The following is a 25,068-nucleotide window of genomic DNA, read 5'->3' on the forward strand; positions in this document are numbered from 1 at the left end:
TTTGCTTTATATCACTATAGGATAAAAGGAATCTCTTTTATTTGAAAAAGCATTTATTCCAGATAGGGAATGAAGAAAAAATATTTTTTAATAGTGTTCAAACACTTGTACAAGAACTACAAACATGAGTACTAAAAAATTTCAATGCAAGGAAAAGTTTCATCATATTTGGAAACTTATTCTTCCTAATGGGCATTATATTGCTAACACTGTTCAGTCTCTAGGAGCTATTCCTTTTTGTCATAACTCTATGGAATATTAGAAGCAAATGGTAATGATAACAGATAATTTAGGAAAATACTTAAAACATTACAAAATATCTGACATAACACTATTGCTGATTTCCTTTAGGGTTTTGTTTAAGGTTATACGTTGTACAATAATGGAACGTTGATACAATAAGGTCATTTTAGAAATAAATGTCATACTAAGGAACATAAGACAATGGACCTCCCAACTACTTATCTATTACAAAAAGTTCAAAAGAAAAAGTCACGTAGGTAGTAGAAGGAAAAACAAAGCAAACAATCTCTCCCCATCCTCAACAAATTCTGGACTGAAACTTGCACACAACACTAATATTTCTCTCTAGTAGTATTTTATGAAACAAGGTATTCAATGGCAAGCATGGATATATAAGAGAACTGAAATGTTCATTATTTCACATTTCACCTTGAATATATGAAATGCCAATGAAGTTTATATGATAAAAATGTGTCATTCTTAAATCTGTAATCACAGAATACAGTTGCTTAATTCTTGTAAAAGCTTAAAAAATGTTTGTTTTTTTTTTTCAATAAACTGAACTTGTTAGCGTGGACCTTAAGAAATATCTTTAGGTTTTCAGGTATCCCAACCAGTTTTATATTTCTTTTCTAATTACAAGAAGAAAAAACTAATTCCAATGTAAACATTTATATGTCATAAATTTACTGCCCATCATAGCACTGATCAGAGTGAAATATTAAATATTGAGGTTGAAAATAATGAAATCATTATTATCACTTGCAACTAAATCAGGCAGGTGATTTAAACCCATTTTTTAAAAAGAAAATAAATTTCATTTCATTAAGTTCTAATCCACAGATCCCTTATATGTGAATTTAATATTTCTATAAAAGTGCAACAGCTTTTTATAAAGGATGATTTGAGGGTTCTAATACGTCATTTATTTACATATGTTAAGGCTCAGTTTTTCATATTATTTTCAGGCCACTTTAAGAATTAAAGTAGTCATAACAGTACTTACCAAATTTATGCTTCCTGTAGGAGACCCATTAAAAGATTCTGTGAGAAGGAAGATTCAACTTAGTATACAGTCAAAAACTCTTCCAACAGTGCTTTAGCTATCTAAGGTTCAAACACCGAGAATGAAAGCCACAGAGGCCAAGAAAGAACAATAAAGAAAACTGTGGTACACTACTCCCAAAAACCTGTTTTCATGGTTTTCTAAGCCAGGTTATTTCAGTGAAAACAGTTATGTACCTAAGTTGTTCCCCTCTCCCCCAAAAAGGCATTTATGTACAAAAAAAAGCATTTTATGTATTTTATTCTCATAGTACCATATTAAATTGTCTAATGTAAACATGAGGTAAACACTGCAGAATGACATCTGAAATTGTCATTTGAAATGAATGACATTTCACACCAGGAAATGTCAGAGGTATTTTGTTACTTCTGTCTCACTGGGTTAATATTACAAATAAAATTATTCTTTAATATGAAAGATAAAAAGTTGTTTATTAAACCTATAAAGTCCACTTATTCACAGTTGGTCTGTATCAAAAATGCTATAGTCTAGATTCTTAAATCAATATACAATTAGTAGAACAAAAGGCAAATAAAAACTAGAAATTATTTTTAAAAATTAATGTTAGAGTAATTATTAAAATTAACATCTTTTCCCTCAGAATTTTAGTATATATCTGATCAAATTAAGTTATCAATTAAGATATCACTTTGTAAAAACACAAAGGAATATACAGCAAAGCAATATTCATAAACAGTTTAAAGTTATTATATGGCTTGTAGCATATTAGATATTATTTATAGTTTGGATCTCTAGATGCGTCTTCAAAGGAAATTTCTATTACTATTGACAGAGGTAGCTAGTGTTGCCTTCCAACTTCAACACCTCTAACTGTCCAAGAACATTTCTCAGTTCCTCAAAGCTCTGAACACAAAAATAGGAAATTCCACCTAGGATAATTAAAATGGATAAAAAAAATAGTTCTCTATCCTCCTTATTCAATTATATACCTCTTACCTTCTTTGGGCTGCCCACCTCTTAAGTCTTCCCACCAAAGACATGTCAAAAGAAAAACTAGGAGCAAAACAGGGGCTTCCCTGGTGGATCAGTGGTAAAGAACCCATCTGGAGATGCAGGAGACATGGGTTTGATCCCTGGACTGGGAAGATTCCCTGGAGAAGGAAATGGCAACCCCCTCCAGTACTCTTGTTTGGGAAATCCCATGGACAGAGGAGCCTAATGGGATACAGCCCATGTAGTTGCAAAAAAGTCAGAATTTAGCAACTAAACAAGAACAAAGGAGCAAAACAAGGCATGGTTTACTTTCTTACTTAACAATAAGATTCAGAAATTTAGACTGTCTAAAGCCAATGGAGATCTGTATTTAATCAAGACTTTAACAACTGCTTAAAAATATTAGAAAACAAAAGAAGCTATTGTTTGAAACGATGAGGAAAAATGTGATTGAAATTAAAATTTAAAAGGGAAAGCATAATTTAAATATTTAAAAGGCTGTGAATTTGTTTTAATAAAGGAAAAAATATCTACCCTTAAAATAACTTAGAGCTAAACTAACTAAAGAAGGCAATCTCACGGACAAAGATAAGGAAGACAGAAGAGAGAGAGTATGGGTAAGCTAGCCATCCAGCTACCTACCTACCTACAGAAGTTTAATTAAATAAGAATGAAATTTAATTAAATAGGAATGAAATTTCTTCTAAAACAAAGAAAAACTACCACAGGATATTATTATACATGGTAAGACTTTACCCACTAACTTTGTGCTCAATTAACCTACATTAAAAAAAAAGGTGGGGGCAGCTACACATTGAACACTAGATTGAATCATTATTTCAGAATGTCTAAAAAGCAGCCAGAATTTCAAGACTTTAAAAAATACACAAAGTATCAGGAAGCTTAATTTTTAAAAGTCAGAAAATGAATTTATAACCAGAAAATATAAGGTCTATTTTAATTAATCCTATACAAACAAGAAAATTATAAGCATTACTACTTGAAAAACTTGTAGCAAATGCCTAAAACCTAAACACTGACAAATATACATAACACCCATTTTTAATAAAAATGTTTCAAATTATACCCATGATTCCATATACTTTCTTAACATGGTTTCAAAAAAGTATTAGGCAATTTCTCAGTTATAAAACATGTAAGAGCTCATTAATTAGGACATGTTAAAAAGCAATGTCCCAGACAGATAAAAGATATATGTGTATATATTAATTCCAAACTACAATCAATGATTCCAGTGTGAGGGACTACTCAATGGCTGACATAAAAGAAAAGTTCATTTGATTCAGATCAAAATCAGCGGCAGGGGGAAAAAACAAAAAAACAAAAAACCTCTTAATCTACTTTGTGTTTGAAATAAGTATGACATTTTGGGAAGTTTGAGATCACATAAATAATTTGCTTCCATCAGTCACAAGACAAATATAAATGGAAGCTAAAAGTCAGTTTAGAAGATTCTGGAAGAGTTTTTACACTATAGGATCAAAAACTACTCCCACAGAATATATTGCTACTATGATCATTATATAATACATGGATGCTTATAAATCAGCTGCTTATGATTTAATTTATCTTCTTTCTTTCTGGGTCAGATAGCAAATCCATTTCACAACACTAAGCAAATTTCTAAAGTAGACAAAATTAAAATATACAATGAAAACATTTATAATAGTCCTTTAAGGAAGGAGAGTTTCTACTACAAATTTCATATCAGCTCTGTAAAAGATTTTTCAAGAGACAGTAAATAGATACAATATATAATAAACTTGAAGTACAGTGATTTTACTATTGAGCTGGCAGAGAAGTGCTCTTAAAAATAGAAAACTCCCTCATTAAGCAATCAAATACAGTTAACAGAATACTATTTCAGTTTTACAAATAACCAAGATACTAGATCAACAATCAATATAAAAGCTATTGTAACATACAAATTTTTGTAGCTATATTTCTTCTATTACTTAAAAAGTAAAGTCTCACTAATATAGAATAAGGAGTGGGGAGGATGAGTGGAAAAGAGGGGAGGCTAGAAAGCTTCCAAAATAGAGGCATTTGCTAAAGCAGTGCTAACCACTTAATACATCTATTATATCTCCAACTTTAAGTGGTCCTGTCCATTAACTCTATTTATAAGTAAATGAGCATAATTAAAGCACTCTCTTAAATACTTAGTAAAGTCTTTCCCATTTACTTTGTATTTACATTGGTTATTTGCTAGAAATTTTATCAAATCCTAGATACTTCATTAGAGTTTAGTAAGTACTTCTGCATTGAATCACTAGCAAAAATGGTCATCAGGCCTAAAGTCTGCAAATCGTCTAAGGGCTGCCTCTCGCACCATTCTTAAATAGCCAATTATTTACTATGAAGAAACACCGATATTTGTGTTTTGTTTTATATATCATTTTTACATACAGAATTCCATTACAATGTGACAACTCTGAGGTAGGATATTACTACAAGAAGAATAATAGTCTACATTTGTAACTGAGAAAAATGAGGCCTAAAGAAATTAAGTGTTTGGCCAACATCACATAGGTAATAAGTAGTAGAAAAGGAGTAAAATCAAAGTGTTATCACTCTTAAAGTCTGTTTTCTTCACTATACAATGTGAACAGAAGAAAACTGAAAGATTGGAATAAATGACTTGTAGCATATTCTGGCTTATATTATACAGGATTTGGAACAGAATACAATTAAAAACAGAAAAAAATGTTTTTACAATGTTTTATGGTTTATGGAACATTCTCAGAATCATCACTTGTTATCTCATTTAATCTTCTCAATGATCCTATCATTAATCATGGCAATTATTACTTTTACATGCAAAAAAGAAACTACCATAAAAATATTGCGGTGACAATCCCTTTGAAAACATGCTTCAAGAATTTTAAGAGAAATTCTCTTTTCTCGCTCTTCTCCTCTTTGTTTTTCTTTTCTTTTCCCTTTTTCCCTTCACTCTTTTTTTCTTCACTATGTAAGTTAAATTGTTGTGCTCTCTTTGCTATATTCCCCAGTAGGCAATCTGCTTAGGCTCAGTTTTCCAGATTGAGCATTAGTTAGCTCTGCTTTTAATTGATCAGTATCACATTTGGTTTCCCTTGTTCACCAAGTCTATCTCCTGTACTCTTTTCTTTAGAATACTTTCGTTATAATTGTATGTGTGGAAGTGAATGTATATGTCCCATTATTTCTGTAATTACCTACCTGCTTGATCTCCTCCCACTAGAACACAGGCACTAGTCACCCCTAATAAGAAGTCAATACAAGCCACTTAGACCAACAACCTTTCCCTCCCAGGGCCAAAACCAAAACGAAGAAGGAATACAACCCTAAAGCCTGGGAAAGTGGAGCAAGTTAGAAAAAAGAAAAAAAAAGAAAAGAGAGAAATACAGCACAAATGAAAGAATAAGACAGAAAGTCACAAGACCAAATAAACAAAAATGAAATAAGCAATCTACCTGAAAGAGAGTTCAGAATAATGACAGTAAAGATACTCCAAAGTCTTTGAAATAGAATGGAAAAGATGCAAGAAATAACACAGTTAATACAATCACCAAGGACACAGAAGAAATAAAGAATAATCAAACAAGTATAAATAACACAATTACTGAAATTAAAAATACTCTAGAAGGAACCAATAGCAGAATAACTGAGGCAGAAGAATGGATAAGTGAGCTGAAAGAGAATGGTGAAAATAACTGCTGAAGAGCTGAATAAAGGAAAAAGAATGAATAAAATTGAGGACAGCCTCAGAGACCTTTGGGACAATATTAAACACACCAACACTGGAGTTATGCGGAATCCAGAGGAGTAAGAAAAAAAGAAAGGCACTGAGATAATTTCTGAAGAAATTATAGCTGAAAACTTCCCCAACATGGGAAAGGAAACAGTCAATCAGGTTCAAGAAGCACAGAGTCCCTTACAGGATAAACACATCGAGACACATATTAATAAAGCTAACACAGATTAAATACAAAGAAAGAATATTAAAAGCAGCAAGGGAAAACCCATATGCTTAACAGCAGATCTTTCAGCAGAAACTCTGCAGGCCAGAAGGGAATGGCAGGATATATTTAACGTATTGAAAGAAAAAAATCTATAACCAATATTACTTTACCCAGCAAAGATCTCATTCAAAATTGGAGAAATCAAAAGTTTCACAGACAAGCAAAAGTTAAGAGAATTTAGCACCACCAAACCAGCCTTACAACAAATACCAAATGGACTTACATAGCCAGTAAACACAAGAGAAAAGAAAGACCTACAAAAACAAACCCAAAACAATTAAGAAAATGCCAACAGGAACATATATATCAATAATTACTTTAAATGTAAACAGATAAAATGCACCAACCAAAAGATACAGATGGACTAAATGGATACAAAAACAAGACCCACATATATGCTGCACACAAGAGACCCACTTCAGACCTACAGAAACACAGACTGAGAGTACAAGGATGGAAAAAGAGAGTCTATGCAAATGGAAGCCTAAAGAAAGCCAGAGTGGCAATCATTATTTCAGGCAAAATAGACTTTAAAATAAAGAATATTATGAGAAATAAGGAAAGACACAACACCAATGTTCAAGGGATTAATCCAAGAAGAAGACATAAAATTGTAAATATTTATGCACCCAACATAGGAGCATCTCAATATATATAAGGAAAACACTTACAGGCATAAGAGGGGAAATCAACAGTAATACAATAATAGTAGCAGACTTTAACATCCCACTGACACTGATGGACAGATCATCAAAACAGAGAATCCATAAGGAAACACAAACCTTAAATGAAACATTAGACCAAATGGACCTCACTGGTATCTTCAGGACTTTCCACCAAATGCAGAAAAATATACTTTCTTCTCAAGGGCACGTGGAATATTCTTCAGGACAGACCACATCTTGGGTCACAAATCAAGCCTCAGTAAATTTAAGAAAACTGAAACCGTATCAAGTATCTTCTCTGACCACAATGTTATGAGACTAGATATCAACTACAGGAAAAAAACAACTGCAAAAAACACAAACTCATGGAGATTAAATAATACATTACTAAATAACAAAGAGGTTACTGGAGAAATAATTCTTAAAGATTAAGATTTCTTAAAGATTCTTAAAGAATCCAAAGATTCTTAAAAACAAATTACAACGAAAACACGACAACCCCAAACCTATGGGATTCAGCAAAAGCAGTTCTAAGGAGGAAAGTTTCTAGCAATACAATTCTACCTCAAGAAACAAGAAAAGCATCGAATAGACAACCTAAGTCTACATTCAGAGCAGCTGGAAAAAGAACAAAAAATCCCAAAGTCAGTTGAAGGAAAGAAATCATAAAGATCAGAGGAGAAACAAATAAAGAGGTGAAGGAAACAATAGCAAAGATTAATAAAACTAAAAGCTGGTTCTTTGAGAAGATAAAATTGACAACCCAACAGCCAGACTCATCAAGAAAAAAAGGAAGAAAAATCAAATCAACAAAATTAGAAATGAAAACAGTAGAGGTGGCAACAGACAACATAAAGGATCATATGAGGATATTATGAGCAACCATATGGCTAATAAAATGGACAACCTAGAGGAAATGGACAGATTCTTAGAAAAGTTCCACCTCCCAAGACAGAATCAGGAAAAAAAAGAAATTATGAACAAGCGAATCAGAAACAATGAAATCAAAACTGTGATCCAAAATTTCCCAAAAAACAAAAGCCCAGGGCCAGGTGGCTTCACAGGGGAATTCTGTCAAACACTTAGAGAAGAGCTAATGTCTATTTTTCTGAAAATCTTCAAAAAACCTTCAAGGAAGGAACATTTCCAAACTCATTCTACAAGGCCACAATCACTCTGATACCAAAACCAGGCAAAGACAACACACAAAAAAAGAAAATTACAGGTCAGTATCACTGAGGAACACACATGCAAAAGTCCTCAACAAAATTCTAGCAAAGAGAATTCAAAAACACATTAAAAAGCTCATATACCATGATCAAGTTGGGTTTATTCCATAGATGCAAGAATTCTTCAATATACACAAATCAATCAATGGATATATCATATTAAAAAACTGAAAGATAAAAACCATATGAACATCTCAACAGATGCAGAAAAATCCTTTGACAAAATTCAGCACCCATCTATGATAAAAACGCTTCAAAAAATGGGCACAGATGGAACCTACCTCAACACAGTAAAGGCAATATATGATAAGCCCACAGTAAACATTATTCTCAATGGTGAGAAACTGAAAGCATTCCCTCTACAATCAGGAACAAGACAAGTGTGTCCTCTCTTACCACTATTATTCAACATAGTTTTGGGAGTCCTGCTGCTGCTGCTGCTAAGTCGCTTCAGTCGTGTCTGACTCTGTGCAACCCCATAGATGGCAGCCCACCAGGCTCCCCGGTCCCTGGGATTCTTCAGGCAAGAACACTGGAGTGGGTTGCCATTTCCTTCTCCAATGCATGAAAGTGAAAAGTGAAAGTGAAGTTGACCAGTCATGTCCGACCCTCAGTGACCCCATGGACTGCAGCCTTCCAGGCTCCTCCGTCCATGGGATTTGGGAGTCCTAGGTAAGGTAATTAGAGAAGAAAAAGAAATAAAGAAATCCAGACTGGAAAAAGAAGAAATAAAACTCACTACTTGCAGATGACATGATACTATACAAAGAAAACCCAAAAGAAACTATCAGAAAATTACTAGAGCTAATCAGTGAATTTAGCAAAGTCATGGGATGCAAGGTCAATACACAGAAATCATTTGCATTTCTATATACTTACAATAAAAAATTAGAAAGAGAAATTAAGGAATCAATCCCATTTACCACTGCAACAAAAAGAATGAAATTTCTGGGAATAAACCTATCTATTGACTATGCCAAAGCCTTTGACTGTGTGGATCACAATAAACTGTGGAAAATTCTGAAAGAGATGGGAATGCCAGACCACTTGACCTGACTCTTGAGAAACCTGTATACAGGTCAGGAAGCAACAGTTAGAACTGGACATGGAACAACAGACTGGTTCCAAATAGGAAAAGGAGTACATCAAGGCTGTATATTGCCACCCTGCTTATTTAACTTATATGCAGAGTACATCATGAGAAACGCTGGGCTGGAGGAAGCACAAGCTGGAATCAGACTGCCAGGAGAAATATCAATAACCTCAGATATGCAGATGACACCACCCTTATGGCAGAAAGTAAAGAAGAACTGAAGAGCCTCTTGATGAAAGCGAAAGAAGAGAGTGAAAAAGTTGGCTTAAACTCAACATTCAGAAAACTTAAGATCATGGCATCCGGTCCCATCACTTCATGGCAAAGAGATGAGGAAACAGTGGAAACTGTGGCTGACTATTTTTCTGGGCTCCAAAATCACTGTGGATGGTGATTGCAGCCATGAAATTAAAAGACACTTACTCCTTGGAAGGAAAGTTATGACCAACCTAGATAGCATATTCAAAAGCAGAGACATTACTTTGCCAACAAGGGTCTGTCTAGTCAAGGCTATGGTTTTTCCAGTAGTCATGTAGGGATGTGAGAGTTGGACTATAAAGAAAGCTGAGCACAGAAGAATTGATGCTTTTGAACTGTGGTGTTGGAGAAGACTCTTGAGAGTCCCTTGGACTGTAAGGAGATCCAACCAGTTCATCCTAAAAGAGATCAGTCCTGGGTGTTCACTGGAGGGAATGATGTTGAAGCTGAACTCCAATACTCTGGCCACCTGATACGGAGAGCTGACTCATTTGAAAAGACCCTGATGCTGGGAAAGATTGAGGGCAGGAAGAGAAGGGGACAACAGAGGATGAGATGGTTGGATGGCATCACCAACTCAATGGACATGGGATGAGTGGACTCCAGGAGTTGGTGATGGGACAGGGAGGCCTGGCGTACTGCCGTTCATGGGGTCACAAAGAGTCAGACACGACCTGAGCGACTGAACTGAACTGAACTGAAGGAGACAAAAATACTGTATATGGAAAATTATAATGAAGAAAGAAATCAAAGACAACATTAAACAGAAGGAGAGATATACCAAGTTCCTGGGTTGGAAGAATAAATGTTGTGAAAATGACTATACTACCAAATGCAATCTACAGATTCACAGAGACTACCAACAACATTTTTCACAGAATTAGAACAAAAAATTTCACAATTCATATGGAAACACAAAAGATCCCAAATAGCCAAAGCAGTCTTGAGAAAGAAAATAGAGCTGGAGGGATCAACCTTCCTGACTTCAGTCTATACTACAAAGCTACAGTCATCAAGACAGTATGGTACTGGCACAAAAACAGAAATACAGACTAATGGAATGTGATAGGGAGCCCAGAGATAAACCCATGCACATATGGGTACCTCATTTGACTAAGAAGGCAAGAATATACAATGGGGCAAAGATAACCTCTTCAATAAGTGGTGCTGGGAAAACTGGACAGCTACATGTAAAAGAAGGAAATTAGAACACTTCCTAATGCCATACACAAAGATAAACTCAAAATGAATTAAAGACCTAAATGTAAGACCAGAAAGCACAAAACTTTTAGAGGAAAACATAGAAGAGCACTCAATGACATAAATTAAAGCAAGATCCTCTATGACCCACTTCCTAGAGTAATGGAAACAAAATAAAAATAAAGAAGTGAGACCTAATTAAACTTAAAAGCTTTTGCACAGCAAAGGAAACTACAAACAAGGTGAAAAGACAACCCTCAGAGTGGGAGAAAGTAATAGCAAAGGAAACAACTGACAAAGAATTAATTTCCAAAAAATACAAGCAGTTCATACAACTCAATACCAGAAAAACAAACAACCCAATCAAAAAGTGGGGAAAAGACCTAAACAGACAGCTCTCCAAAGAAGACATACAAAGGGCTAACACACACATGAGAAGATGCTCAACATCGCTCACTATTAGAGAAATGCAAATCAAGAGAAATGCAAATCAAAACTACAATGAGATATCACCTCACACCGGTCAGAATGGCCATCATCAGAGTCTACAAACGATAAATGTTGGAGAGGATGTGGAGAAAAGGGAATCCTTGCATTGCTGGTGGGAATATAAATTGACACAGCCACTATGGAAGACAGTATGGAGATTCCTTAAAAAACTAGGAATAAAACCACCATATGACCCAGCAATACCATTACTAGGCATACACCCCAAGGAAACCAAAATTGAAAAAGACACATGTAACCCAATGTTCACTGCAGCACTATTTACAACAGCTAGAACATGGAAGCAACCTTAGATGTCCATCAACAGATGAACTGATATAGATACTGTGGTATATATATACAATGGAATATTATTCAGTCATAAAAAGGAATGCATTTGAATCAGTTCTAATGAGGTGGACAAACCCAGAGCTGCTTATACAGAGTGAAGTAAGTCAGAAAAAGAAATATAAATATCATATACTAATGAATATATATGGAATCTAGAAAGATAGTACTGGTGAATTTATTTTCAGGGCAGCAATGGAGAAACAGACACAGAGAACAGACTTATAGACACAGGGCGAGGGGAAGAGAGACAGGGTGAGATGTATGGAGAGAGTAACATGGAAATTTACAACACCATATGTAAAATAAGACAGCCAATGGGAATTTGCTGTAAAACTCACAAACAGGGGCTCTGTAACAATCTGGAAGGGTGGGATAAGGAAGGAGATGAGAGGCAATTTGGGAGGGAGGGGACATGGGTGCACCTATAGCTGATTCTTGATGTCTGACAGGAAACAAAATTCTGTAAAGGAATTATCCTTCAATTAAAAAATAAACTAAAAAAAAAAAAAAGGATTTCTAGGCTCAACAGTTATGTTCTAATTTGTTATCAGATTTTAACATTTTAATTTAGTATAGTAAGTAAACTTCATCATTTATTCATGGATTTTAAAATATATTACAATTTATATTTCAGCTTTAAGAACATTTTTATGCTATTTGAAAGGATTTCCTTTGGTAAGCAGAATACATACAGGAATATACATATATAATGGATAAATGTACAATGTGAGCTACCTTACCTCCATCACCGTCATCTGATCCTCTGAAACTAGGATCTTTTAACATATCCAGCTCAGCTAACATGCGCACATAAAGTGCATTCTGTCTGAAGGAAGGATAAAATCTTTCATCTCGAAGCATCAATTCATACACCTTATTGAAATAAATCAAGATATTCAATCATTAATACAAATAATGTACTAATTTCCAATAATAAGATTTCAACAAAAGGTAGACAGAGGTATTACTGTAATGAATTATAGGCTCCATATTTATAAGACGTCAGTAATAAGACAATGTCACAACTAGTGATATTTTTCTGGCCCCTCTAGCATCTAAATTATACTGAAGAGAGTCCTACTGCAAAACAAGTCACATGACAGCAGTTATATATAATGCTCTACAAAGCAGTGTTCTCTAAGAAACAAATCCAAATAAAGGCTCAAAGCACATATTAAAATAAATGAATCTGTTATTTATACATCATCTATTCATAAAATTCTAGAATCTGTATCTGTTACTTCAGCCAGATTCAAAGTAAATAACCCAGCATAGGGATTTTCCGCATTTCTACAGTAAATAAGCAAAGAAAAACTGGCTACTTTGTGAAGTATTATTACCGTAACACATCTTTTTAGTTATCACACTGTACTTTCATAACATTTCAATAACCTTTTACAGACAAATTACACGCATATAGACATATACATTGTTTTCAAAAAAGATATAGTGATAAATGTTGTACATAATACCTTCCTTTGAATGTCATCAAAGATTTCAGGGGTTGGATCTTCATGATTCAAAGTATCTGCTAATTTTGCTACCAAATAATCATCAACAGTAACTCTCGGAGATGCCTGACAAACAGAGAAAAACACAAGTAGCGTTGATCTTTGAAATTTCTAAATCCAAGTTAAGCCTTCATAGTAGAATTAAATAATTTGTTGTTCAGTCACGTCTGACTCTTTGCAACCCCATGGACTGCAGCATGCTAAGATTCCCTGTCCTTCACTATCTCCCTGAGTTTGTTCAAAGTCATATTCATTGAGTCAGTGATGCCATCCAACCGTCTCAACCTCTGTCGTTCCCTTCTCCTGCCCTCAATCTTTCCCAGCATCAGGGTCTTTTCCACTGAGTTGGCTCTTCGCATCAGGGAGCCAAAGTAGGATAATTAAATAATGGAATCATAGTACTAAAAGTAACTGCCAAAAAATCCTTGGTTTGTAAGTGACACCTTGATGTTTAAAGGCTGAAATCAGAACTAGCATTTTTCTGGCCATGAGGTACTACACAGTAGACTTGTTAGACAAACGTGGATTTAAATCTTAACTTTTGCTGAGCAAGTTTCCTCTCACAAGGCTTCACTTACTCAATCTGTAAAATGGAGATAAATACTACATATGATTATAGTGAGGATGAAAAGAGATTTACGTAAGACTTATGTGTCCAGCACATAGGAAATACTGTCACTACGAGTTAGTGTTGAGCAGGCAGTAGTCTTAGATGTGTATTTAATAAAATGTCAAAAGAGTATGCCATGTTGCTACTTATCATTTCACACTAGAAACAATCCTTTTGAATGGCACTTAAAAGAGACCATCTTTATCCTAATTCAGTTTTATAATACTGCAGCAAAGTATCAGCATGATAAGGGAGAGAAAAAAGTTTGAAAAGTTACTTTGTTTCAATAACTTTCATCTCAAGGTGCATAATGTGACAGACACTACAGACATTACTCAGCATGTTAACTATGGAGAATAAATGAGTGATTAAATGATGGTAACTTTTAGAGACAGTAACAAAAAAATGCATCGTTTAAGCAATTTCTCTGTGCTGTTAGACTATCTAAGGAACAGAATAGATAAATCAAGAAGAGAAGAAAAAGTATGTAAGTATCCTGGGCATACATCCAGATAAAACTGTAATTTAAAGGTAAATGTACTCATGTTCAAAGTAGAACTATTCACAATACCCAAGACATAGAAACAACCTCAATGTTCAAAGAGAGATGAAAGGATAAAGATGATGTGGTACATATACAATGGAGTATTTCTCAGCCATAAAAAGGGATGAAATAAAGTCATATGCAGCAACATGGATAGACCTAGAGATTATCATACTAACCGAAGTAAGAAAGACAAATTACCATATCACTTTTATGCACAATGTAAAACATGACACAAATGAACTTATTCCCTGGTGGCTGAGACAGTAAAGCATCTGCCTAGAATGTGGGAGATCCGGGTTTGATCCCTGGGTCAGGAAGATCCCCTGGAGAAGGAAATGGCAACCCACTCCACTAATCTTGCCTGGAAAATCCCATGGACGGAGGAGCCTGGTAGGCTACAGAGTTGCAAAGAGTAGGACACAACTGAGTGACTTCACTTCACAAAAGAGAAACAGACTCATAAACACAGAGAACAGACCTGAGATTGCCAAGGGGGAGAGAGGATGCAGGAGGGAGGGAATGGAAGCTTGGGATTAGCAGATGCAAACTAGTATATATACAATGATAAACAACAAGGCCCTACTGTATAGCCCAGGGAACCACACTCAATACTTTGTGAAAAACCATAATGGAGTAAAATATGAAACAGGAATGTGTATATGTATAAATGAATTACTTTGCTGTACAGCAGAAATTAACATAATATTATGTACCAACCATTCTTCAACAAAATTAAAAAAAAATTTTTTTTAAGTAAGTAAACAGGAGGGTATGAATGTGCAGCATAAGGGCTATACAACTTCTAATGTCCCCTTGTTAATTCAACACTCTTAGAAGTAAACTCAGGGAGGTAGTGTGGTGGTACTTTTTTGGTTCTTGTGAGGGGGTTTTTGGCGGAAGAAGAAAAGGACACTTGCCTATTATTTGTTTGTGTATGGGTGTGGTGTTCCCTCCCCGCCTCTCCCCGACCCCTCTCACCCTTAAGTAAGGACAGAACTCAACAGCTTCAACTATGTGACAAAGATCAGAGAGGAACATGATTTAAGTTAGTTTCTGTCCTTTCATGTGCCCTCTGAGCTCACTAAACTCAGTTTCTAGGAAGTAAGAGACAAATTTGAAAATAACATTTTCAATTTATCTAGCTTAATTTTTTCTATAATCTCAGGTACACAGAATTGGATTAAGCCTTATCCTTGGAATATGTATGGTGAGCAATACTTTCAGAGAGCTAACATTGGGCATAACTAACCAAGTCCCTTTAAAAAAAAAAAAAAAACAGTAATATAGAAGAAATATTTGCACATATGATACTACGTTAACATAAAAATACAAAAATTGCATGTTTTTTCCAAAATTATCTAGTAATCTGTATTGCTTACTTCCATATTACACAAATGTAGTTATTTAAACAAAACGACTAGTTAACAGTGGCAATGGATAATTAATAGAACTAAACAAAAAATGTTTGAGAAAACAAAACAATTTACTTAATAATATTCCTGTTCTCTGATATAGAAACTTATTTTAACATTTTTTAAACTTTTCGCCTAAATTTAAAATTGTTAGGCAGTACCACTGTTTATTCTTAAAATATATAAATCTAAGACTATTTAAAAGATTATATATGTAATAGGACTAATACATACATTTATATTTAATAAAAATAAACAATTACATTTACCTTTTATTCTATGATCTTGTAGGATATTTTTGTGTGCCTTTTTATACAATACTTTTCTGATCTGCCTGCAGTCTTCAGGACAACCCTTTATTTTATACAGTGGTATAACTAAATACAATCAACTATAAAATAAAATTCACTATGACTTTTGGCTCTGCTCTTGAGCCTTTATCACATTTATTTCTCTTACCACTGCACTGTCATGACATCAAGTGAAATATCCTTTTCAATAAAACCATTTAGGCAAAGAATAATGGGATTTTACTCACTAAAAACAGCAGTTTTTTAGACCTACAGGGATTTGTTTCCAGCTTTCCAAAAAAAGCGTCCATCAACTTTGTATCTCCATGTTTGGTAGACCAGCTGTTTGTCAATCAGGTTCTCTGCATGTATGAATTCATCATACAGGTTGCTCATGTCTAAAATGCCCATTTTTTAAGTACTTCAAAGCATAAAGGATGTCATAAGTTAACAACCTATCCTTTTCAAAGAAAATGGTTCTAAAAACGCATAGATCATTTAAACATGTGAGAATAAAGGAGCATTCCAAAGAAATTACAGTTTTATTAAAGACAGTAAGGAAACTGTTTAAGCTGGCTGTTCCTTTCTGGTGATATCTGAGTTCTCAGTAGCTTTATTTTCAAAAAATGAGTTATTTTCTTCATTGTATGAGTTCTTGCTATAGCCTACATGTACTCAGTTCTGTACATTTATTTCAAGGTTAATTTTAGTCCCTTCAAAAATCATTCAATAGTTTTTGAGAAAAATCATATAAATTTCTGTTTACTGTAATTCTTTTCACCACACACATTCTTGATATATTTTCAAATGAAAGATGGATATTATTCTTGTTCCATGCTAAAAAAAATGATTACTGCCAACAATGGCATCTTTTCTACTGCTGGCAACAATGACAGCCATCTGGAAGGCAAATGTCTAAAGTTCTCTCTCCTGACATTTTTGTAATGTCAAAATCTCATAAAGCTGAAGCTGTAGTATTATTTAGAACATATAGGTACAGGAAAACTATATGGGAAAGTAAGTGAATAATAGAGAAAACTGGCTTCATCAGAAAGCAAGAAAGTAAGGACAGGCAAAGGCTAACATAGGGATCTTTTAAAATACAGGTAAGTAACTCAAGTCGTATCTGACCCTTTGTGACCCCACTGACTATACAGTCCATGGAATTCTCCAGGTCTGAATACTGGAGTGGGTAGCCTCCAGGTAATCTTCCCAACCCAGGGATTGAACCCAGGTGTCCAGCATTGCAGGTGGATTCTTTACCAGCTGAGCCGCAAGGGAAGCCCTTTAAAGTACAATGGAAGTTCTACTTCTAAAGCTGAATGGAGTGTATAAAGGCATTTGCTATACTATTATTCTTAAAACTATGTACTCTTTTAAATACAATATTTCATAAGGCAAAAATGTAAGCAAATGCACAAATGAGTGGTTTCCAAATAATATATATACTTAAAATTAAAATATAATTCTGTGCTAATAAGTATGAATTAAAAGTTTTATAGCATAGTCATTAACAATACTGGAGTGTGACTCTTGAGGATTATTGTCCATATTCATGAAGGACATCAGTCTGTAGTTTTCTAAATGATGTCTTTGTCTTTGATATGAGAATATCACTAAATCCATAAAATGAGTTGTAAAGTGTTTCTTTTTTCTCTATTTTATGGAAGAGTTTGTGCAATACTGGTATTATTTTCTCTTGAAATATATGATAGAATTCACTAGTAAAACCATTTAGGCCTTGGCTTTTCTTTGAAAGATGATTTTTAATTATTAATTAAATTCATTTACCGTATTTTCTATTTCTTCTTGAGTCAGTCTGACAATTAGTGTATTCCCAGAAATCTGTCCATTTCATCTAAATTGTCTAATCTGTTGTCATAAAATTGTTTGTAATACTTCCTTATGGGGCATCCCAGGTGGCTCAGTGGTGAATCCACCTGTCAATACAGGGTTTGATATCTGGGTTGGGAATATCCCCTGGAGAAGGAAATCACAACTCATTCCAGTATTCTTGCCTGGGAAATCCCATGGACAGAGGAGCCTGGGAGCCTATAGTCTATGGGGTACTAAAAGAGGAGGAACTAAGAAGAGGAACTAAAAAGCCTCTTGATGAAAGTCAAAGTGGAGAGTGAAAAACTTGGCTTAAAGCTCAACATTCAGAAAATGAAGATCATGGCATCCGGTCCCACCACTTCATGGGAAATAGATGGGGAAACAGTGGAAACAGTGTCAGACTTTATTTTTCTGGGCTCCAACATCACTGTAGATGATGACTGCAGCCATGAAATTAAAAGACGTTTACTCCTTGGAAGGAAAGTTATGACCAACCTAGATAGCATATTCAAAAGCAGAGACATTACTTTGTCAACAAAGGTTCATCTAGTCAAGGCTATGGTTTTTCCTGTGGTCGTGTATGGATGTGAGAGTTGGACTGTGAAGAAGGCTGAGCGCCGAAGAATTGATGCTTTTGAACTGTGGTGTTGGAGAAGACTCTTGAGAGTCCCTTGGACTGCAAGGAGATCCAACCAGTCCATTCTGAAGGAGATCAGCCCTGGGATTTCTTTGGAGGGAATGATGCTGAAGCTGAAACTCCAGTACTTTGGCCACCTCATGTGAAGAGCTGACTCATTGGAAAAGACTCTGATGCTGGGAGGGATTGGGGGGAGGAGGAGAAGGGGACAACAGAGGATGAGATGGCTGGATGGCATCACTGACTCGATGGACTTGAGTCTGAGTGAACTCCGGGAGTTGGTGATGGACAGGGAGGCCTGGAGTGCTGCGCTTCATGGGGTCGCAAAGAGTCGGACATGACTGAGTGACTGAACTGAACTGAACTGAACTGAAAAGAGTTGGATATGACTTAGTGACTAAGCAACAACGGTATTTCCTTGTAGTCCCTTTAATTTCTATAGTCAGTGGTGATGCTTCCTCCTTCATTCATGATTCTGGTGATCTGTATCTTTTTTTCTTGGCCAACTGAGCTAAAGGTTTCTAAATTTCATTGTTCATTTTACAACGTTTGATTGTACTACTGATTTTTTCACTATTGTCTTTATGTTTTCTATTTCACTGATTTCCATTTTGATCTTTACTATTTCCTTCCTTCTGTTTGCTTAGATTTGTTGTGCTTTTCTTTTTCTAGATTTTTAAGATGAAAATGTATATTGCTGATGTGACATCTTTCTTCTTTCTAATCAGGCATTTAAAGCTACACATTTGCCTTTACATATTTCTTTAACTGCATCCCATAAATTTTGATGTATTGTTTTCTTCATTTTCATTCAATTGAAAATATTTTCTAACTTCCTTCTGACGTTTTTGACACAGGTAATATTTAGAAATTTGTTGCTTAATTTTCAAATATTTATAAATTTCCTCAAATCCCTTCTGTTCTTGATTTCTAATTAATTCTACTATGAGAAATGGACATACTTATATATAATTTTAATGCCTCTAAAATGAGAGTTGTTTTATGGCCTAACTTATGATGTATCCGATGTTAAAGCTGAAACTCCAGTACTTTGGCCACCTCATGAGAAGAGCTGACTCATTGGAAAAGACTCTGATGCTGGGAGGGATTGGGGGGAGGAAGAGAAGGGGACGAGAGAGGATGAGATGGCTGGATGGCATCACTGACTCGATGGACGTGAGTCTGAGTGAACTCCAGGAGTTGGTGATGGACAGGGAGGCCTGGCGTGCTGCAATTCATGGGGTCGCAAAGAGTCGGACACGACTGAGCGACTGATCTGATCCGATCTATGATGTATCCTGGAGAAGGAAATGGCAACCCACTCCAGTTTTCTTACCTGGAGAAATCTGTGGACAGAGGAGCCTAGTGGGCTGCCATCTATGGGGTCGCACAGTCGGACACGACTGAAGCGACTTAGCATGTATGCATGCACTGGAGAAGGAAATGGCAACCCACTCCAGTATTCTTGCCTGGAGAATCCCAGGTACAGAGGAGCCTGGTGGGCTGCCGTCCACTGGGTCGCACAGAGTCAGACACGACTGAAGCGACTTAGCACCAGCAGCAGCATGATCTATCCTGGAGAATGCTCTATGTGTATGCTTGAAAATAAAACTGTTGTTAGGAGAAGTATTTTACAGATGTATTTGGTCTAATTGGTCTAAAGTATTGTTCAATTCTTGTACATCCTTGGTCATTTTTCTATCGAACTGTTTTATCAGTTTTTGAGAGGGAGTATTGAAGTCTCCAAATATTACTGTTGAATTGTCTATTTCTCCCTCAATTCTGTCAGTTTGTTCTCCATGTATGTGTGGGCTTTGTTGTTTTATCATCCTGATCAATTGACCTTTCTATTATAAAATGTTCCTTGTTTCTTTAGTAATGTTTTTTATCTTAAAATTTATTATCTAATATTAGTATAGCCACTCCAGCTCTGTTTTAGTTACTGTTTTCAAGGTTTACCTCTTACTTCCTATTATTTAAAGTTGTGTGACCCTGAATCTTAACTCTGTTATTTAGTATCCACATGACCCTGGACAGGTTAATTCAATTTTCTTTTTTTTTTTTCAATTTTATAATTCAATCAATTTCTTCACCTATAAAATGAGAATAATATACAAAATACTATTAGCAGGATAAAACAAGGCAATGTAAGACAGTTGTGCATAGCAGCATGAACAATGGATATTTACAAGTACTATAAATCATTATCTTCTTTGCCAGTATTATTAATTTTAATTATTAATAATCTACCATTATTAAGGACACTGTCAAAGAAGAAAACAAAATGTATCCTCAAATAAATCAAAGTATATCCTCACCTTTTCTGATAAATACTGTTCATAAATTCCAACAGCAGCTGCTCTTAAAAGACCTTTGGTTTGGTTGGTTTGATGTTTTCCATCTTTCTGACGACTTGATAAAACTTCTAGCTGCTGTTGGGCTGTAACCCGGTATCCTTCCACTGTCATCCAAAAGAAGAGATGTGCCTGACCTCCAGTTTGCTGCATGTAGTCTATCAAACAAAATTCATAACAGAGATATTAAAGTCACAGATTTTTGAGTGCATACAGCTGTAAGACAAGTTAAGAAAGAAAGTATTTTAAAATGTCAAATACTTAAAACTCTGCATTTTGAACATGTTTAGAAAATGCTGGAGGCTAAAAAAGTCATATCATAAACTGGTTAAGCTGAAGAGACCAATTATGCAGTAAAAAGAAATGGAGTGCATTTTAAAAAACATCTGATTTTTCATGAAAACACCCCTTGGGAATAAAGATGCCAGGGAAGGCTTCATCAGAAATAAACTACTTCAACAACATTCAGCTTCCATTCTCAATAAAAATTTTAATCATAATATTACTATTATATCACATGTATTAAAAACAAGGATTGGGTTCCTCAATAAGCCATGCATTTCTTTTTGTTCATGAATATTTAGACTCAGGGAGTTTTGCTGGAAACATCCCCTAGATAACAGCAATTCTGACGTAACAATAAAATCAATAAACATTTATATATAAAATGGTATAAAAATAAGACCCTTCCCCCATTCGTGCACAAAAATGATACAAGCAGGTTATATATACCATACTTTCCTGATAAAGTCTCTTTCTCAAATAATTAAAATTCATAGTAGAATCTCTTGGGGTTTATTTAAAAGCATATTAGCAAATGCACATTGGAACTACAATAAACATTTATTTCCTTAAAACCAAACAAATCTCTATCCCTATGGATTCTAAAAAAATGGGGGATATTTCAGAAAATGAGGAGTGGAAGATATGGCATGTCTAATATCAAGTATTTAAAATTTAACAATATATACAATTATAAAAAAACTTGAGGGTTATATTATTTTTATAAAATGGATTTACCTACCCATAAAAAACTGCAGTGCAACATTGTCTACAAGAATGCTGTCCAGGGGGACTGTGCAAAGTTTCCCAAAGTTTGCTGCCAGTTTCACAGTATTTATCTCCTACAAATACAAGTTTTTGCAGATTAACATCTCATCTATTCACTCACTATGTTAAAGATCCTTATATAGAAGTAAAAAATTAAGTTAAAATGGAATACAGTTTTCTCTTCTTGTACAGGTGGGTTACCAAAAAAAAGTATCAGCTCACTGAATTTCCTAGAGTTATTTTAAGAGCTGCTTACTAAGTATACATTAAAAGTACAATAAGCACTCATTTCTTCTAATAAAAAATAAACCTAAATGTATTTTCATGTATTCTTTATTTTTTACCCATTCCAAACAAAAATGAACATGATAGGGACTAAAGGGGATATTATGTTGAAGAATAAACAAACCTCAATATTTTCAAGTACAGGTTGAAGTCTACCTACTAGAAAAAAATAAAATATTCCTAACTAGTAGATTTGCTAATTGGGTAAAAATTCTATAATCTTTGTAGAAAATGTTTTTCTTTTCAGTCTACCTAAATGGTAAATTACATAAACTTCAAAGCAAGGAAACTACCTATATATAGAGAAAAAAGTTTTTAACAGGTTCAAAATTTAGAGAATCTACACGTCCTGCACTGTGCTAGGTGCATTACACATATTACTTCATTAAATCTCCACAGCAATCCTACTTGATAAACATCGCCAATCCCACTCAACAGATAAGAAAGTTGATGATCAGAAATCTTGCCTATGATTGCAAAGCTGGTTAGAATGAGTCAGTGTCCTCCAAGTCTGATGCCCTTTCCACAAAAACCAACAATGCTTCTGGAAATGATTTCCACCAGCTTCTCTGCATTCCCAAATCCATACTCACAAACCTATATTTTCAAAAAAAGATGCACAGGTTTTCTGAAAGTTAGATAAGGCTGCCTTATTTAGGAGCAGATACTAAATTAGGCATAGGTGATATATAAAGGAAAAGGAAGATGATTTGAAAAGAGGAGAAAAAACTTCTCTTGTAATTAGTAGCTCCTCTTCATATAAGTACGTAAGAACAACAACAGATTACTGATTTGAAATTACTGGGGAAAAGCAACCTACTGCAAATTGCACTCATTTCACATACTAGCAAGGTAATGCTCAAAATCCTTCAAGCTGGACTTCAACAGTATTTGAAGCAAGAACTTCCAGATGTATAAGCTGGATTTAGACAAGGCAGAGGAACCAGATCAAATGGCCAACATCTGTTGAATCATCGAAAAAGCAAGAGAATTCCAGAAAAACATCTGCTTCACCGACTATGCTAAAGCCTCTGTGTGGATCACAACAAACTGTGGAAAATTCTTCAAGAGATGGGAATACCAGACCACCTACCTCCTGAGAAACCTGTATGTTGTAAAGAAGTAACACTGAGAATCAGTCATAGGACAACAGACTGGTTCAAAATTGGGAAAGGAGTATTTCAAGGCTGTACACTGTCACCTTGCTTATTTAACTTATATGCAGATGACATCATGCGAAATGCTAGGCAGGATGAAGATCAAGCTGAAATCAAGATTTCCTGGAGAAGTATCAGTAATCTCAGACTTGCAGATGACATCACCCTAATGGCAGAAAGTGAAGAGGAGCTAAAGAGCCTCTTAATGAAGGTGAAAGACGAGAGTGAAAAAACTGGTTTAAAACTCAACATTCAGAAAACTAAGATCATGGCATCCGGTCCCATCACTTCACGGCAAGTAGAAGGGAAAACAATGGAAACAGACTATTTTCTTGGGCTCCAAAATCACTGTGGAAGGTAACTGCAGCCATGAAATTAAAAGAATTTAATTTTTTTGAAAGAAAAGCTATGACAAACCTAGACAGCCTATTAAAAAGCAGAGACATCACCTTGTTGACAAAGGTCCACATAGTCAAAGCTATGGTTTTTCCAGTAGTGAAAGTTGGACTATAAAGAAGGCTGAACGCCAAAGAACTGATGCTTTCAAACTGTGGTGTTGGAGAGGACTCTGGAGACTCCCTTGGACTGCAAGGAGATCAAACTAGTCAATCCTAAATATTCATTAGAAGGACTGATGTTGAAACTGAAGCTCCAACAGTTTGGCCATCTGATTAAATGAGTCAACTCAATGGAAGAGACCCTGATGCTGGGAAAGATAGAAGGCAGGAGAAGAAGGGGACAACAGAGGATGAGATGGCTGGACGGAATCACCTACTCGATGGACATGAGTTTGAGTGAACTCCAGGAGATGGTGAAGGACAGGGAAACCTGGTGTGTGGCAGTCCATGAGGTCACAGAGTTGGACACGACTGAGCGACTCAACAACAAAGCAATCTAGCAGCAGCACATGATTTCCCCTATATAAGTCTTCCTTCCTCAGATTTTATCACTTCTTGGTTCTGTCCAGCAGCATCTCTATAGATATGGGATGGAGAAGAGTATTCACTATCACTTTATTTGTAATAAAAAGAAAAAAGCTTCTCAAAGACTTTAAGATGAGCAGTATGGTTAAAAAAACTCTATGTCTGAAGATTCTGAATTTTCATCCAAAGGAATACATGCTATGACTTGAGCTATTAAAAAAGGTAAAGCTTTATATTCAAATTAGAGTTGACAAGCTTCCAAACAAGGTTTCTAAATTTTAAAAGGAATTTAGTATCAAAAAGTATTTAGGCAAACAGACTTAAATAATGATGCTTAAGGATCAGCAGGGGCTTCCCTGGTGGTTCAGCAGTAAGGAATCTGCCTGCCAGTGCCAGGGACATAAGAGAGAGGGTTCAGTCCCTGGGTGGGGAAGATCCCCTGGAGGAGGGCATGGAAACCTACTCCAGTATTCTTGCCTTGAGAATCCCATGGACGGAGGAACCCAACAGGCTACGGTCCATAGGCTCGCAGAGAGTCAAACACGACTGAAGCGATTTAGCCCACAACACACAAGCATCACTAACTCTAGGATCTAGGTAGGGTAACTAGATAAAGAAACAACAATCACAAGTGAAACCATATTATTCTTCTATTCTGAATTTACATGTATATATAAATTCATTTTAAAATACAGTTAACTGAATAAAGACAGACATACATACACCTGCACACACACTTATGACAAATACAGGCCTCAAATAATGTTTAAGTTATAATTAAACTAGCAAACTAAACTCAAAATTTAAAAATAAGTCTTCTATTCCTTAAGGAATTTAAGTACACTGCAAAATTACAAGACCAAAGAGTCACAAAACAATTTCCAAT

General features: G+C 35.1%; 1 protein-coding gene across 6 annotated transcripts in view; it reads right to left on the reverse strand.

The window, feature by feature from the left end:
- SNX13 (sorting nexin 13) overlaps window positions 1–25,068 on the reverse strand; it is a 146,068-nt gene that overhangs the window by 31,753 nt on the left and 89,247 nt on the right. For all 6 annotated transcript variants that reach the window (XM_025290941.2, XM_025290939.2, XM_044946508.1 and 3 more), the window contains 5 exons: window positions 21,792–21,891; window positions 20,732–20,925; window positions 13,043–13,147; window positions 12,311–12,443; window positions 1,250–1,287 (listed from right to left, as the gene is read on the reverse strand). In XM_025290941.2, the coding sequence (XP_025146726.2) occupies window positions 1,250–1,287; window positions 12,311–12,443; window positions 13,043–13,147; window positions 20,732–20,925; window positions 21,792–21,891 (570 nt within the window). The remainder of the gene's footprint in view (window positions 1–1,249; window positions 1,288–12,310; window positions 12,444–13,042; window positions 13,148–20,731; window positions 20,926–21,791; window positions 21,892–25,068) is intronic.

This window comes from Bubalus bubalis, chromosome 8 (genome assembly GCF_019923935.1).
Source record: "Bubalus bubalis isolate 160015118507 breed Murrah chromosome 8, NDDB_SH_1, whole genome shotgun sequence".
Classification (NCBI taxonomy): Eukaryota; Metazoa; Chordata; class Mammalia; order Artiodactyla; family Bovidae; genus Bubalus; species Bubalus bubalis.